This window comes from Lagopus muta, chromosome 1 (assembly GCF_023343835.1).
Source record: "Lagopus muta isolate bLagMut1 chromosome 1, bLagMut1 primary, whole genome shotgun sequence".
Taxonomy (NCBI): Eukaryota; Metazoa; Chordata; class Aves; order Galliformes; family Phasianidae; genus Lagopus; species Lagopus muta.
The window spans coordinates 42,355,213-42,372,627 of NC_064433.1; the positions used below are offsets into that span (position 1 = coordinate 42,355,213).

Below are 17,415 nucleotides of genomic sequence, written 5' to 3' on the forward strand. Positions count from 1 at the left end.
AGTGAGTTTATTTGTCATGGAGCTTTACACTTGGTCAAAATCATTCATGGGAATTAGAGAGAACCACAGTCAATAGTAAAACAATTCTGATACACATTTAGCTGCAATCTCCTACAGATGTTCTTGCAGGAAAACTCACGTAAATATGGAAGTGATCTAATATGATATTTTATATGATTTATATACCTAATTCGCAGATGTCTCCTAGAATTGCTCTTTTTAAAGAACAGACATCAATTTACCTCATCTACCACAAAATTTCATTAGCTTCTTTAATTAATGCTACAGAAAAGATCTCATCATTGATATTATTAATATATTTTCAGGATATAAATTCTACAATTCCTACATTCTAAAATTCCAGGGTAATACTTAGATGTTTTCATAAGCGATGATGCAGTTTCCCAGCAAGTATACTTAAGCAATACTTATCAACACGGACAAGAAAAAAGTTCTTCACAGTTCTGCAGGAATTTAGGCATTCACTCTGAAATAAGTAATAGAGCCTACATATTAAGAAAAGGAACCTGTCACAGTAAATGAAGACAAAAAGCACATGATAGTTGGGCAATTAGCACTTCAAATAGATACAGTTCAGCAAAAACTGAAATAACATTCTTGGGTACGAAGTACAAGGGACTTGTTTCAATATAAATCCACCAGCAGGCTATAATCAAATTAACTTTACATATGCCTCAGACAATTTGTAGATGTCAACAACTTTCTGTTGCAGAGTTGAAATGACCAAAAGTACTGCAATCATTTACAACAAATCTCTAGTTGATCACTAAAGCCCACATGTGAGATTCTTTCAAATTATACGCTGAAGAGAAAGAGTGAAGGAAAAAAAAAAAAGAAATTCACTCCAGTTGATTTAAACGTCAAATTAAAACACTGAATCAGTAATTTCCTATATTGCTACAATAAGGGTAAGAGATAGAGCAGAAAGCAATAACAAATATGTCTACAGGAAATTCCTTTGATCTCAGTAAATATTTGACTCTTTAAAAAAAAAAAAAAAAAGCACAGATTTTCTTAATATGTTAAGGAAATGTTTGAAGTTATGAAGGAAGAAGTAGCGTCACTTCCAGAAAGACAAGATCAGTATTTCACGTGGCTCTTCATAACAGGTTAGATTACAAGTATGTGTGTGATTGTATAAATATATAAATTGCACAGAACAGGAGTTTCGTTCTAATCCTGAGATCCTTAATTTTTATAGGCAAGATGAAATACAGTAAAAAGAGATTATTTGAAAGATTAATATTTGAAGTGGGACTCAGAAAGCTGATGGAATATAAAAGTGACCACTTGACAGGCTGCCAGGAACTTGTAGAAAACATTTACTAGAAATGAAGCTTAGAGTGAGTGGAAAAAAACTGAGAAGTCAAAGAGAAAACTTCTGGATTTTGGATTCCGGAAGAATAGAACTTTTATGTTAAATTCTTAACGTAGCTTAAGACGGTGTGACTTAGATGCAGCAGAGGCCAGGAAAAGTGCCTCAAGAAGTTAGGACAGCATTGTTCTCATTCTGAATGGAGAGAGAGAAGCTGGAATATTACCACTGTGATATTACTGTGATGACAGAAAAATAATTCCAGAAGTTTTGTTCGCATATGTGGAAAGGGGCAAATTCTTTTTCCATCTGCAGCAGAAAAAAAAATTCAGGGGATTATGTACACCACCTTTCTTGGGCATGGAATCTACTCCTCCTTGAATTTTAGAAGACAAGTTTTTCACTGATTTTGGTAGCATGAAAAGAGGGCTCTCGTTGTCCTGCTTTACACTATTAAAGGAAAAAATACTGAAGAAATTTACCAAAAAAATTTGGGGCAGAGTATGCTCATGGCCAGAATTTTTAAAGGACAAAGATGTAGAGACTACATGGCATATCTAGGGCACATTCTATTCCAGGGATTATAATAAAGAAGATAAAAGCAGTTTCAGTGACAGTTTTTAAACTTACGGTTTACAAATAACGTTCCTATTTCCTTGAAAATAAAGAATATAATACACATCAGAGCTATTTAAACTTGCATCAAGTACAGCACCGATAGTTTTTGCCATTAGGATGGAAATGCAATTCACATACTGCTGAAACACTGTAATTTCAAAAAGATAGCAATTATGAATATTGGAGATCTTTTTACCCTTTTAAATTAACCACCAAAAAGCTCTGTTTATTCAAGAACATATTTTTTAATCCAAACGAAAGAGGGTGCCAAGCAGTGTTATACAAGCTTCCTAAACTCATTTGGATGACTAATGTTCCTATTCCTGCATGCTTCAATGTTGTACAAGAAAAACAAATTTCAAGAACAACTGATGTGTAGATCTCTATCAGTTTAAAGACATAATGCTTAATATTATCTGCCTGACATTTAATGGAAGAGACAAATTTTGAGTTCAGTTAATTAGCTAACAAATAGAGGCTGGAAATCTGAGGTCTGGAGATTAGGATTTGTTTGCCATAAACCATTAGCAAGTGTACATTTTAATCTCCCTAAACTTCTAGGTACTTCTTTTCAATAGTAAAATATTTTGTATATATGCAGCATATTGTTAAATTAAATGTATCATGCCTTGTCCTCAACCAGATCCCCACTGCTTTACTTCTGTCCATTATTTCAGCTCAACCAAAAATGTCAGCATCCTGACAACCTACTCCCATTTTATATGCAATTACAAAATCTCTATGGAAAGAGAGGAATTTTTTAGATCAACATGAAATGGAGCAAAACTGCCCAATTATCTGCACAGCCCCAAACTTCCAGATCTATTTTAAAATAATGAGCTTTGTACATAAATGCATTACTCTGAGTTTTCAGAATATGCTGTACATATTGCAAGTTTGTTCTTCTGTAAAGAGCAACTGTTATAAAGACAGTTGCTGTATGATTCACACAGGGTCCATTTTCTGTTTCAAACAGAAATACACTGTCAGGACATGCAAAAATCAGTTTTATAATCTGGATTATACTGCCAGAAAAAAAAAAAAAAGAAAAAAAATCAAAAGTAGTTAGAGTGTTAGCAGAGACCTATGAATCCACCAGAGATGAGTGATGCTGCAAACAAAAATGGAAGACATATTGGTTTGCTACTTACTGACAAGTAGAATGTAGCTAAGAAAAATTTATATTATTTTCTCATCTTTCCACGTTGAAACAAAATATATTTATTTTTCAGACCCTTGACTTTTTCAAAGGGAAAGTAAATTAATAATTTCTTCCTCAGAAAATGAAGAACTAACTTGATCTGTCACCGAATTCCACTTTCCATTATCAAGGACAAAAGCACACAAAGAAAAAGCTCTAGGTCCAGCTGACAAAACTGTTTAAGATTATCCAGTTCTGGGCTCAGATAAATCTTTAGTCTGAGGAGGTTCTGTTGTTTTAAAATACTCATTTATCCTCTGCATTTCTTCCAAGGTACAGCATGGTGTGAATTCACACACAGGTTGCGTCTCTACTGTAAAAGAACTACACGTATATTTCTGAAAAAATTTTTCTAGGCTGAACCTGGCCATTCCCCAGGTTAATCTGTACACACACTACATGCAGAATGTCAAATATTTTAAGCAGAAGATTTCACACCACCCTTAGACTCACACTGCAAGTAAGTTTGTGCTCAAACAAACTGACATCCAGAAAAGGAATACTTTATGTGTACAGCTGCTTGTGTATAGTGTGATCTCCCCTGCGTGCATGAGTATATGGGTTAAATGGGGTGAGATACTTGGACTCCTTCCCAACTTTTAGTAGTTACAAGTGGGGAGGAGGGAAAAAAATAAAATAAAATAAAAGGTGTTGTTCATTTTGGAGAAAAGACTATCACTGCATGTGATCCTGCTCACATCAAGTGGAGAGATCCAAGATCCCAGCCAAAGCAAATGCAGGGTTTAGGTCCCATCATACAATAGACTTCTTATATAGTTCTTAATAGACTTCTTATATATTCTTCTTCTCAATAGACTTCTTATATAGTTAATTCTTAAACTGTACTTGGAGTTCTTCTAAAAACTATTTTAGATACTTCAAAGAAGAGATGATAGAGAAGACTGGATTAAATTTATTTGTGGGCTAAGCTGTCAGTGAACTGAAGTCCATGGAGCTCAGCATCATGATGAGTGAAAAGCAACATACCAGCTGAAAACACTAGATGAGAATTTATTGTCCCTGTGACAGTTAATGTGACTGTGCTGAGGCTAGGTTCAGGCACAGGGATGGCCCTTAGAAACACCAAGTTACACAAAGAGATAGGACTGACAACTGATGTTTACAGACATTGATTTGCAGACTCCTAAATCTTTCTGATTGGAGGTTTAAAGGCCGGCATAATTCACAAACAGTGAATTTAGCCTTATGGCCTAAAAGGTAATCCGCCCTACATTCCTAGTTCATCTGTAAGCCAACTTCAAGACTGAAAAAATAAACCTAGCAGCTCACTTAATTTGGCCTTAAATTATGACTTAACCCATCAGAGTTAAAGTCTTCATCGCATGGACTAGTTCAGATTTGGAGCAAAACTTTAATTACACTTCAGATTCAGAGTTTGAACTTTTTTCTCCTCCTCTGGCACAGTGCATAACTGCTTATACAAAGTAGAACAACTTCAACAAGACAGACTGGAGAGTTAAGTGTCCTTAAAGACTTGAGCTCCTACCCAAGAAAGACGGACCGGGTCCATTCCACTCCAGTAAGTGTGTTCAGGTAAATTCTTTTAGATTAGTCTTTTTCTGTCTGGATTGAATCAAAACTGCTCAAAAACCCAGAGTTAATCTCTGTAGACCACACATTCATCCTCCTGGGACAATTCACCCTAAACGTAGACAAGCAGTTTATGCTGAAGTCCTCAATTCAGCTCTGCTTCAGCTCCAAGGCTGCCAACATGCACCTCTGTCTGATTCCCCTCTCTGCTGCCCAAAACCAGTGGGAAGCCAGTATGGATAAGGAAATTCCAAGATACCTGGCCTGTTACCAAGAAAATCTTCAACAGAATATTAATACCACGTGAATGACTCTTATACCAGCATTGAACCACAAATGGGAGACAAGGCAGCTCCTGAGGCTTGGGCTAAATATGATTTTGAGAGTAATTCCTGATCCTGATCTTCTCCATCCATTATGTTTTGCAGCAACAAAGAGGAAAAAGAAAGCAAAAAAAAAACATAAAATACAGCAGTTCCTATGTATTTACAGGCTCTCCTTAACAGTGGTGAAGATGAAGGCCTAGCAGGACTGCTGTAGACCTGATTGAGAGATCCCTTCAGGAGCTCTGATTATTGTGATAGCACTGAACTGGGCCTACAAGGCCTTTCTGCATCACCATGTCTCATGTCTAGCATGGTTTCAAGTATTAATAGAATATCTGGAAGCTCAGGACTTAGCCACTTTGCAAACCAGTATACTCCAAGCCGTGGTACTAGGAGTGAGTACCACAAGGGCCTCCACTAGGGAATACCATCAGTAAATTGATGCTACTTTTACCTTGCAACTAAAGTCTGCTCTGCAAAGCAACAGAGCAAGAGTATGTATAAAGAAGAAAATTCCTAAACAGTTTAAAATGGTTACCCATCCATCTATCTTGTATGATCTAAGTATTGTTTAAACAGGAAGGAAAAAAAAAGTATAATTTAGTGATTATTAGATAACAATATAAAATTAGAGGATAATTTATTATCATTTATTTTGATCCAAAGTTATCATTAATCCAAACTCCTTAGCTAGCTTTTATTTAGACATATGGAAGAAACAATGTCTTCAATAGCATACCTACTTTCATTAACCAAAATTATTATGTATACTATTGGTTTTAATCAAATAAAATACCTAACACTACTTTTTAACTGTAACATATTTTCAGTTTTCAATCTCATACTAATAAATCTCTGATACTGTTTACAATTGCAAAGAATTAAAACCACCCAGGAAAAAAAAAAAAAAAAAAATCCATATTTTACAGCTTTCCAGCAGTCACTCATTTCAGCACTGATAATACTTCTGAACGCTGCATTTGTTGATTTCCATATTACACGAGACACTGTGCAAACAACAGACGATCCACCAAAACAGAGAGGAGCACTAACCCCTCTCCACTCACCTTACATCGGGCCATCTCCTTTTTTCCACAAGCACATAGGAAAGAGAAACAAGGATTTGCAATGTGTTTAAAAGGCTGATGAGTTTCAGGGTTGGCATACCAAAGACCAGGGAGAGAACAAATGCTTTCGTTTTCATCCGTCAGCTCCCACACCACTCAAATGGAATTACGTAGGGAGATTTTTCTTGCCTTGCTTCAAATAAATGGGTGTTGTGTTTACATACTGCATACTGAGCATTGCCCACCCTAAGCCAAGGGCTGTGCCTTGCCAACTCTTAACTCGCATACAATATGGCGATTACATGAGCCAGCATACCATTAAGTCGCATAACAAAATTTGGAGAATGACACTGTCAGCTAGCAGAGCTGTACCTGAACGCCTGAAATTTCTTTCACAAAAGGAGAAATTGTATTTTTGTGCAGTGGCAGAACCAAGTCGGGAACAAACTGGGCTAGAGGCCTCAGTCTAAACTACAAAGGCAAGTGCTGCATAGTTCACAGGGATAAAAGCTAGAAGACACATGATGCAAGAAGGCAAAGAAACAAATCACCAAATGCCTCACAAAATATTCCCCTGGCTTTGAGTCTTAAGGGTTATCAGCTGTTTATTCTCCAGATGACAGTTCATGGAGAATAAACCATCTAAGATGTCCTCTCCAGCTGCCGTATTCTCAAAACGGCCTCCCATAAACAGAATGAAAACCAGGGAAAAGAGGAAAGAGCCTTTACTTAGTTCATTACTCATAGTGAATAGCACAAAATATTCCTGGCTCCAGCAAGCTTATTTACCTATCCGATGAGTAGCAGATCTATGCCTACCAATGAGCTGCTAGTATCTTCTAGTGTCTCATGCTCATTTTCTTACAGAGTGAGCAAGAAAGGTTGGAGATCAGAGCTTATACTTTCCACTGAAATAATGTTTCTGTAAGCTTGCACAAAGGAATCAATACCTGCTTTGCATTTCTATTGTAGCCTGCCAATATCAGACAGGAACAGGCATTGTGCGTATTAACACTTCTTTCAGGTACTGTTTTATAATAATCAATACAGAGGCTCCCAGTTCCTTGATGCAAACATACAACGGACAGGACAACTTCAGGAGGTCATTTAACTATTGTAACAGAACACACATTCAAAGGGAAAAAGATGAGCTGAGATAGGCTTTTCTAATACTGAGGTTTCTGAGAGATTGTGCATCTAACCCACAGCTAAAGATCAACTGCCCAAACCAAATATCAAGCAGTTCGTAACAACAAAAGCTGCCTGAGTTAGCCCCATGCTCGACCCCTCCTGGCAGCATATTTCTCAGTAACTTAATCTTATTTAGATTGTCTTCAAGTAAAACAAAGAGCAGGGAAATCAGAAACCTGCTACATGTTTCTACAAGATTGTATCACAGCAGCTTCCGTCACCTTTTTTTTTTTTTATCCCAAATGTAAAAAGCTATCCAGACATCAGTGGTATTTTATGTGCTGCAATAGTGGCATGCATAATGACAAACTGACTTCCGATAATAGTTTTAATTACTAAGTATATACCCTGCAAATCCTCTCATATAAGTAATCCTTCAATAAGATTAATGCATGGAAACAGTCCATTGAAAAAGGATTTGTATGACTGGACCCTAGATGTTTAATCATATTTCTAAGAGCATTACCTATATCTATATCTATCTATATATATATATATATAGATATATCTCAAGGAGATGCTGGTACATTTAAATCAAGGGTTTATATACTTAAACTGTACAGTTTTAGAAACGATCCTTCTAGGACTGACACTATTGTGGAACATGCTTCTGTAGCTCCCCATGTCTGTCAGGCTGAGACTGGTGTAAATAAACTGATCAACCTATTCACTTCTAGTGTTCAGCAAGGCTCCTCTCTTTCAGCACTTCAGCTGCACTGATGTGTGACTCAGTTGCTCCTACAGCTACACTATTTACATACTGTGCCCATAAAACACAGCATTAAACACCAAATCCTCAATTTATTTTAAGCACTACCCAGACATTGCTGAGTATTTTCAAGGCTCAATGAGGTAGCAGTTCTTACTTTCTCTGTTAAGTCAAATATAGGATTTTTGTTAAGAAATGTTAACTTCTTTTCTTGCTTTCCAATCCTATTCTCTTCTTTATGACATCTGTCAGTCCAGACACTAGAAAAAGTGCATAGGAGAGCATAAAGATTGAAGTTCACTCTAATGTGCTGAGTGCCACGATGTGCTTAAGTCCTCCTCCTTGTATCCACATCACTTGTTCTCTCTTTGCACAAGGATCTTCACAGTTTTAATTTAAAGTCTTCCTAGAAGTATCTCTTGTTCTGATCCCATTGGAATGATTAATGGTTTGGTATCACATTTGTTTGCTAATCCTTAAAATGAAAGAAACGATCCTTTGGAAAGCTAAGAGTCTGTTAGTGTCTCCTAAAGCAGGAAGCGTTACTGCTTGAAGGCTGACAGATGCTTCACCACCATGACAAGAAGTCGTTCCAGTACACTGCTGGTTTTAGAAGTTTACAGTTCATAGGAAATGAAACGCTTGACTGCTTGCACTTGTAAATCCCTGCTTGATTGCTGAACAGCTTTTTCCTTCTCTGAAGAAACAGCTCAGCACATGTTTCTGTGGGCTGTGATAACATCTTACAACTTCATTGCTACTCCAATACCAACTGAATGCATACAACTCTGCACACACATTTCTTACACATTTCTTACACTTCAGTAAGAGACTCTTCCCAATTATTAATCTATTCAGCATATTGAACCAAGCTTGTGTAGAAGATTTGAAACAACAGTTTGGAGGTGAAAGGCACCTTTAGTCATTTAAAGGGAACATCAGCAGTGGAGATACACTGTTAGAATTCAGAACTGATCATTTCAGATAATATCTCACTGTATTTCAGCATCACAAAAGTTAACAGTCAGCAATTAATACCTCCTTAGGCACGGGTCCATTCTCCAACGCTTTGGCCAGCTGACACTTAAACATTTTAAAAAGAACTCTTCCTAATTCCTGTCACTCCTTGAAAAAGTATTTAACTGCCCAAAAGACTTTAGAAAGGCGCTTCCCCATTTTAAATTTTTATGCCTTTTCCAATGGCTGCATGCTGAAGTCCTCGGGCTGCTAGTGTGTGGGGGATGCGGCAATCGCCAAGAGACAGGGAAGGCATATCTTGCTTCTGAAGAACGGGGGCGGGGAGGCAGAAGCCCCAGAGCCAGATCCGCGCCGTGTGCGTGCCTGCACAGCACCCTCCGAGCTCCGCCACAGCACCGAGCGGCCCCGACTCCCAGTGAGATGGGCCCGGGCGGAAGGCACAGGCACCTTGCAGAGCGATGCAGTAAAGTTTTTAGAGTTTCCCTGAGCCGCTTCTTGTTACGAGATGATTTTTTCCACTCTTTTTCACTGTCGCCTGCCCCTAGCCTTGCTTTTATAATGCGCAGAGCAGTTGTAATCTGCACAGGACTTGGATAAATAAATAGTGGCACAAACACTGCAAGGGCACACCGGCAGTTCTTCCCGGCAGAGCGAGGAGAGTGAGGGAGGAATGCCGGCGGCAACCTCCAGCACCGACCCGGCGCGGCTTCAGCGCTCCTGCCTCGGATCATTCTGCGTTTTCACACCCGGTCCGCGTGGCCCACGCGTAACGCAAGCAACTGATTTATTATTTTTCCAAGTGCCTCTCGAGTCTCCCAAAGGCAAAGGAGCTGACCCGACCCGCTTGATGGAACTTTTCCACTCTCTGCGAGAGCCGAGGACAAGACCCGACGGTAATTTTTTATTGTGATTATTATAACGATGATTATTTTCCTCCTCGGGACCGCTCCGCAGCGCGGCGGCTCACCTGAAGGACGGGTGCCGTGCTTTCCTTCCCGCCCCACGCCCGGCGGCCGCAGCCTCCGGATGACGGATAGCCGCCCCGAGGCGCGGGCACAGCCGGTAGCGCTCGCCGCGCCGCTCCGCGCCCCGCCCGCAGGTACCTCCGGCGGCCCCCGCCCGGCAGCCCCGCGCCCGCCGCCCCCGACCGCACTCACTTGTGCCTTCTTCATAAGGAACGGCAGCGCTGCAGTCCAGCCCAGCCGGCCGTGTGCAAACTCCCTTCAGCTGAACTGTAGCTCCAGCATGCTGCAGCGGCGGATAGTCCACGCATTGGGGTTGCCCTCGGCCAGCCCCGAGCTGCTGTCGCTCCGCTGTGGGCCTCTCGCCACGGCAGGACTAAAGCGGAGCCCGGCGCCCGGCCAGGTCTTTTATATCTCGGATCTGCCTCTGGCAGCGGCGGCAGCGGCGGCGGCGGCAGCCCCGGCAAGACACGCCTTTCCCCTCCCGCCCTCCCTCCTTTCGTTCCCCTCCCTCCTGTAGCACTTGGAGCCGAGGCGGGTCCCGCTGGGAGGGGGAAACCCGAGCAAACTCTGGGGAAGTTAGAAGGCAGGAACCGGCCCGGCCTGTCCCTTCGCACCGCGGGAGGGAGCGAAGCGCTCCCGGCCCGGCCGCCGCGGGCTGGCGGGAGTGCGACGGGCAGGGCTGCGGGCGGGGCCGCTGGGACTCGCCCACCGCCTCCGGGCGCCCCGCGGCAGTGGAGAGGGGCGCCCGGTGCCGGCCCGGGAGCGTGAGGGGCTCGACCCGCCGCTGGAGGCGACCCCGGCGGCGGCCGTGAGGAGCGCCCGGCGCCGTCCGGCCGCGCGCGGTGAGCCGGGCGCTGTGGTCGGGCCGCAGCCCCGCGGCGGGGCGGGCAGGGCAGGGCGGCGGAGGCCCCGTGGGGCTGGCAGCTCTCCCTGCGGCTCCGTGCCAGGACACCGCGCTGCAGCTCCTGGCAGCGACTCCGGGCTGGCAATTCCCATTGCGGTACTTCCTGCTGTGGCACACAACCCAAGCATCGAACGCTTGAAAGAAAGGGAAGCATCAGGACTGTTTCTACCTGTGCCAGCCACAAAAGTTGTTGAGCAGTGCCTCCTAATGCTTGCGTAAAGGTGGTCCTGCAGGTGTTGTGCTATTAGAATGTGTGTAATGTGTAAATGCACAGTAGCATTGGCTGTGGGAAAGCACTGTCTGCACAGACTGAACTGTGAGCATGCATTACACGGATAAGAGCAGGTGAAGAACTGCCACTTACTGAGACAGCAATCCCTAGCTGAGGGTCAAAGATCGAATGAAGAAGGGGCACTGCCCACAATGATGATCATCTCAAAGATCAGACTGCTATCGGAATGCACGGCGAGGGGTTTCAGTAGAAAATGTCCTCCGGTTTTAACATGGAATGAAAGATAATTTTTCAAACAATCAAAGCAAAGATGTGCTATTAAGGCTCAGCTCCACTATGTCTTTAGGTGTCAGTGCAGACAGAGAAACATCTCCTTGTGTGTGTGCATCCAATCCAGAATAATGGGATAATGGCCTTCATTTAGAGCATACAGGTGAATTCTGTACTTTTTCCCTTTCTTGTTGATTGCCAATCTGAAATACCTTGTAGTTTTTGTGTTACCTTCACAGCTTTATCGTTACATGTGCCCTTCTGCCTCTGAATGGCTGTGATTCATGCTCTAGGCAAGCAGTGAAAGGGAGGCAGCTCTTAAGTGAAAGAACTCTGTGAAAGGATATTTTGTATCTCACCTAGCAGTGATTAACCAACGCTACTTTCCCCATAATGCCCTTTAGCAAGCAGGGCCAGGAAATTAAAATGTTACAGCATATTTCCTTCTGAGAACAGATGTCAGGTTTAGTCTCCTGGTGAGAAGCACTGGGAAGTGAGAAAGAGCAGCCTGGGGTAGCAGTCACCTACCTTATGGAGAATACTTCTAGTTTCTCTCTTCCTGGAACTCTGTCCACCATTACTTATGGCAGGAAGGCTGAAATGGCTGCCGCACACAGTCCTGCCATGCAAACAGGGCAAGACTTCTGAGCCCTACAGACTCCTTTATCATCTGCTCATCCTGCACTTCTGTCCATCCCTAGGCTGAGTTCTTGAACTTGCCCCCGTGTTTATCCAAACCCAGATATAAATGATGAATGTCCTTTTCATCCCATCCTTTAAGCTGACAACTCACATGCATATGACTGTTGTCTTTGGCCTCAGTGCAATTTGGGAATTCTTTTCTCTGAAATTCAGAGTTTAATAGTTTAAACACATTAATTACTTATGTCCGTAACACATTAGAAAGCATGTTTTTATTAGTCTTGCCCTTTTTCAACACAGGACTGGATGTTGATTTACCAGGTACACACAGGTTAGCCAAGGACTGTTAGAGCATTGTGTGGTAGGTTTCCAAAGTACAACTGCAAACTGCACACAGCCTTTTATGGTTTACCTCATTTGCAGTTCTAAATGCCTAGGGGTGAGTACAGACTCCTTTCACAGCTCTGTGAAAACCTGTTTCTTCACAGGGAAGCTATGAAAATGGCGCCAGACATCCCAGCTCTTCATGGGACTTGGTTCCACCCACTGAACAGGATTATCCTTCCCGAGGGGTTCTGTTCTGAGTGTATGGAAATAGCAACCACCGAAGCACAAATGAAGCCTTTCCCATTTACCTAGAAGTCTCACTTTCTTCTGCAGGTGAGAAATGGCTGCTAACTGCTGTTTATTCTAGAATTTTCTAGAATATCTGCTGCATTTTATACAGCTCCAGCCATGAGAAGGAGCTGAGGCTCATCAGAATGAGCTAACCACTATGACTGAGTTCATGTAGTGTGGCAAAAGCCTGACTATTGAAACAGACAGAATTGGGGAATAAGCAAAATCAGATCCACTTTCAGCTACTAGTGTTGTGGAATTAGGAAAAAAAAACCAAAAAACAAAAAACAAAAAACACAACAGTCTGGAAAATTGAAAAATTTTTCCTATGAAAAGGTAAGGACAAACAACACTGTGTACATATTACAAGGATAACACACTAATCTCATCTAATCTGTTACGTACCCTGAGTGCATTGGGGTTTTAGCTGATACAGGTACCAGGTATGCAGCCTAACCCCACTTTAATACTGGATCAAAGTACACTTTTTGAATTTCTTCTCCTGCTTCACATTTACCAAGAGACTGTTAGTTTCTTTTAAGCATCATAAATGCTTTGTGCTTTATATAAATGGCAGGAACAGCTTTTGTATTTCAGATTAATTCAGATTAATGACTAAGTAAGGGAAAGGTTCAACCAAGACTTGGATCGATACGTGTACCTACACTGCTGGGAAGCCACTTTTATTTCAGTTCACACTGAAAGTGCAGAGGGTGCAGCTGCATTTTTTTCCTTCATATAATTTTTTTCTAAATATTAATTTGAGGACTGCAATATTCATGTAACTGTTTGATTGTCAATAATATATTAGAATAGACTGGGATTTTGGAGATAATTGCATTATTTTAAGGTAAAGAAGTTAGTATAACTATTTGTTAAATAACACTAGTTCTGTTTCTCATTATGCTGTTTCTTTAAGAAAACTCCTAACTCCAAAAGCCTTTTAGATACAAGAAAAAGAAGAAGAAAGCACTGCAAAGTAAAAATAGAATTAAGTAGCTTCAAAGCGTTGAAGATGCTACACCTTGACTACTGTGTTCAGTTTTTGGCCTCTCACTATAAGAAAGACATTGAGTACCTGGACCATGCTCAAAGAAGGGCAATGAAGCATGTGAGTGGACTGGAGCACAAGTCTTATTGGGAGTGGCTGAGGGAGCTGGGATTGTTTAGTCTGGAGAAGAGGAGGCTCAAGGGAAACCTCACCTCACCACTACCTGAAAGGAGATTGTGGTGAGACGGTTGTCAGCCTCTTCTCTTACATAACTAGTGATAGGACTAGAGGGAATGGCCTCATGTTTCTCCAGAAAAGGTTCAGGTTGGATATTAGGAAAAATTTATTCTCAGAAAGAATAATGATGCATTGGAACAGGCTACCCAGGGAGGTGGTTGAGTCACTGTCCCTGGAGGTGTTCAAAAAATGTGCAGATGTGGCACTGAGGGGCATGGTTTACTGGGCATAATGATGATGTGTTGATGGTTGGACTAGATAAGTTTAGTGATCTTTTCTATCCTTAATGATTCTGTGATTCTATGAAATCTGTTCAATAAATGCTGATGAAGGAGGCTGGAGCTGTAAGATCATGTATAAGACCCCTTAGACCAGCAGAGCTGTGGAGGCAAGCATGAAAAGAATCCTAGAAAAGAGAAGAAATGATGGAGTTATATTGAAGGCCTAAAATTGCTTCTGCACATTGCTGTCTTTGCTGGTTTTCCTTCCATAAAGTGGCACTTTTATTACCTTCAGGATTTTACAGCAGGTTAATTAGCATGCCAAAGATATTCTGCTTAACTAAGAATTTATTTATTTATTTATTTATTTATAGTGAGTATAAGTCCAGAATAGGAAGCTGCATTGACATTGTTAAAACTTGATCAGAGCCTGTAAAAATACAGTTGTAACTACTGAAAAGTAAATGGCTATTTCCTGACTTACATGAAAACTTCTTTCATGTGCTATATACAAATATTTTAAAGCAGTCATAAATGAGAATCTGAAGAGCTCACTTGCATGGGGGAATTCTCAGCTAGAAAAAAAAAACTGGTTCATGGAGTATAGAACTTAGGAAAAGCTAATGCTGCCAGAGTTCTGTGATCCTTGGCAGAAGCCCTTTGGCTTCTGATGGACCTCCGGATGTTTATAGGCATTCACAGAAGTCTGAGGCTTCTTGAAACTCTTGTAAACTCTTGGAACTAGGTTCCATGAGCAGAGGACAGCAGTAACTGAAATATATATATTTTTTTTCAGTCTTAATTCATATTTTTTTCCACATCGGTTCTGAGATGGGTCTGATTCACCTAACATCACACTCAAAAACATTACGTCTGCTTTTGAGGAATTAATTACATGTATGTATGATCTAGAACTTTTTTTTTTTTTTTTTTTTTTTTTCCAGACCAGGGAGACCTGCTGGAGTGCACTGCAATTACTCTGATGGCATGCCTCTGTCTCCTTTTACAGTGATGGAGAGTGCAGGGATAAATGGTGCTTATCCATCTCCTAGCGTTCAGTCTCAAAGGAGACAGTTTGTATTAAGAATGACAAACTGGCTGTTTTCCAAGCCTTGAGGTGCCTCATAGCCATAGTGCACTATGCTCTGGTAGTTGTTAGTAAATATTTGTTCTGCACTGTTCAGCAAGGCTCTGTTTACTAGGGTCCAAACAACATCCTTATTATCCTTTTGCAATGACAGAGTACCAAACCTGCAAGGACAATTTACTTTGTTTTTGCAAAGTATTTATATTGAATTGAACTAGAAGATTGGAGTACACTGCTCAATTCTGTTGAACAGATGCATTTAGTAGTCCAAATTCTGAAGAATGCTCTTCCTGAAGTTTGACATCTGTCTACCCTTGAGTATCCCCTGACATGTTGAATAAAAAGAACAGCCATTTATCCTATGGATAATTATTTCCTCAAGATGCCCTAGGACGTATGACTTCTAGAGTTGAAATTCTATACCTATATTGATTGTAAGGGGTGTTTTAGTATCTTCAGTCTTTCAGCCATGTAAGAACAATAAGTTTTGTCACTACTTTCAGAGGTTCTAGCATTACTACACAGAAGTACTGGAACTCATGCTCCCAAGAATCATATTCACAGTGTAATACACACTATCTACAGCATTAAACTGAATTATAGGTAATGTATTCAAAACTGCACTTTTCTGCCATATTTTTCACTTACTATTATTTAAAAAAAAAAAAAAAAAAAAAAAAGAAAAAACACAGTTATGCTGTCACCAAGCCAGGCAATGTTGGATGTAGTCAGACTCAAGCTGATACATCATCTTGGACATCTACAGTAAAACTAGATGTTTCTTACAGAATAAGACAAATACTGCTTATTATGCCTAAAATTCTACTGTTTCTCTGTCAAGAGATCAATTTGTGAAACTTAATGCATTTATTATAGTTATACATTCTCAGAAAAGTGCATGTTATTTTGCTTGTACAATTCCATTTCCAAACAAAATAAAGTAATACTTAGCATCTGTTCAATGATTAAGTACTTCTTTGGTATATTCCTGTTTTTTTTCAGCAATTTAGAGGTGATAAATGTATGAAATATATATGTATGCATGTTCCCAGACTTGTTTCACGCATCTCTTGATTTGCATTAGTCTATGTCATCCTAGTCACAGTAATTACAGCCCTGAGGAATTTTGTGATAAAATGTGCTCATTTGAAGACAAAAAGCTGTGTAAGTGGGATTAGATATAAATATTCACTGTTTACTTGGGAAACAGTGAATATTCTTATTCAATGAAAAATAACAATTTTTTTCATATAGTACATTTTGTCTAAAAAAAAAGGATAGGTACAGTATAAGGTACAGTTACTTCATAGCCATATTATGTCATTACTTTTTCCCTCGAACACAGATTGCATTAGGAGTGTGGGAAGGACTGAAATGGAGATAGGAGTTAAAGAGCATCATAGACTGAGTCCCTTGCCATCAAGACGAGTGATATAATTTAGTCCATCCAAAGATTTACCCATTCCCAGCATAAAATGAGTTAAGTCTCTTGCCCCTGCTGCTTTATGAGAATGCTGTTTTTAGAATTTGACTCATCTCATACTTGGAAACCTACTTTTAATTTGAAGCTTAATATATTCACGGTTAATTTATACATGTTTGTTCTCGGGCAAAATTTGCACAAGCTTTACCATAAATAACTCAATTCTTTCCCTACTGCTTTTTGATCCTCCTGCCCAACCTACTGGCAATATGTACACTAATAAACAAAACAGAGACAAAGCATGGGCTCAAGTACTGGCATGCAGTGGTCTGTGGTGTTTGATTTTTAGCACTCCATTTGATACACTTCCGGTCCAGCCATACAGCACTCTCCAAGTCTGAGCTCAGTCAGAGGAAGAGTGTAAGCCAGGAACTGCTTCTAACAGTTCCCCCTATTCTAGAAGAAGAAGAAGAAAGTTTGGCTGCACAGATGCAAGCCATCCTTTGCCACTTTCCCTAGGGCAAGAGAATGGGTCCAGTCCTAAAGATGTGGTTTGGATTACCTCTTTTGATACACTCACTAAAAATAGTGTTTGCAAATTATGTTTTACAAAAAATTGCAAAAACAGGTGTTCAGGAAATGTCCAACCACAACACCTGTGCAGTAAAAGTCAACCTTAATTCTGGAATTTCCTCCCTTTTGAGGTTTGGAATTGCAATCAAAGCATTCTATTATTACGAGGAAAAGAGAAAATGCAGAAATTACCTCATGTTGAAGTGTTGTCTTCTTGACTTGAAGGTTCTCTAATGGATCTCACCAATCGAGATTTAAATGTCAACAAGAGGTTC

The 17,415-nt window shown here is 40.5% G+C and overlaps 3 protein-coding genes across 4 annotated transcripts in view; 1 reads left to right on the forward strand and 2 right to left on the reverse strand.

Moving 5' to 3' along the window:
• KITLG (KIT ligand) overlaps positions 1 to 10,403 on the reverse strand; it is a 54,692-nt gene extending 44,289 nt beyond the window's left edge. For both annotated transcript variants that reach the window (XM_048934663.1, XM_048934662.1), the window contains exon 1: positions 10,135 to 10,403. In XM_048934663.1, the coding sequence (XP_048790620.1) occupies positions 10,135 to 10,149 (15 nt within the window). In that variant the 5' untranslated portion in view covers positions 10,150 to 10,403. The remainder of the gene's footprint in view (positions 1 to 10,134) is intronic.
• TMTC3 (transmembrane O-mannosyltransferase targeting cadherins 3) overlaps positions 1 to 17,415 on the forward strand; it is a 1,052,995-nt gene that overhangs the window by 167,416 nt on the left and 868,164 nt on the right. The gene's annotated exons all lie outside the window — the stretch shown is intronic.
• Positions 10,519 to 10,938, reverse strand: LOC125688315 (collagen alpha-1(I) chain). The gene has a single exon (XM_048934225.1). The coding sequence runs from the start codon at positions 10,936 to 10,938 to the stop codon at positions 10,519 to 10,521; it is 420 nt and encodes a 139-aa protein (XP_048790182.1).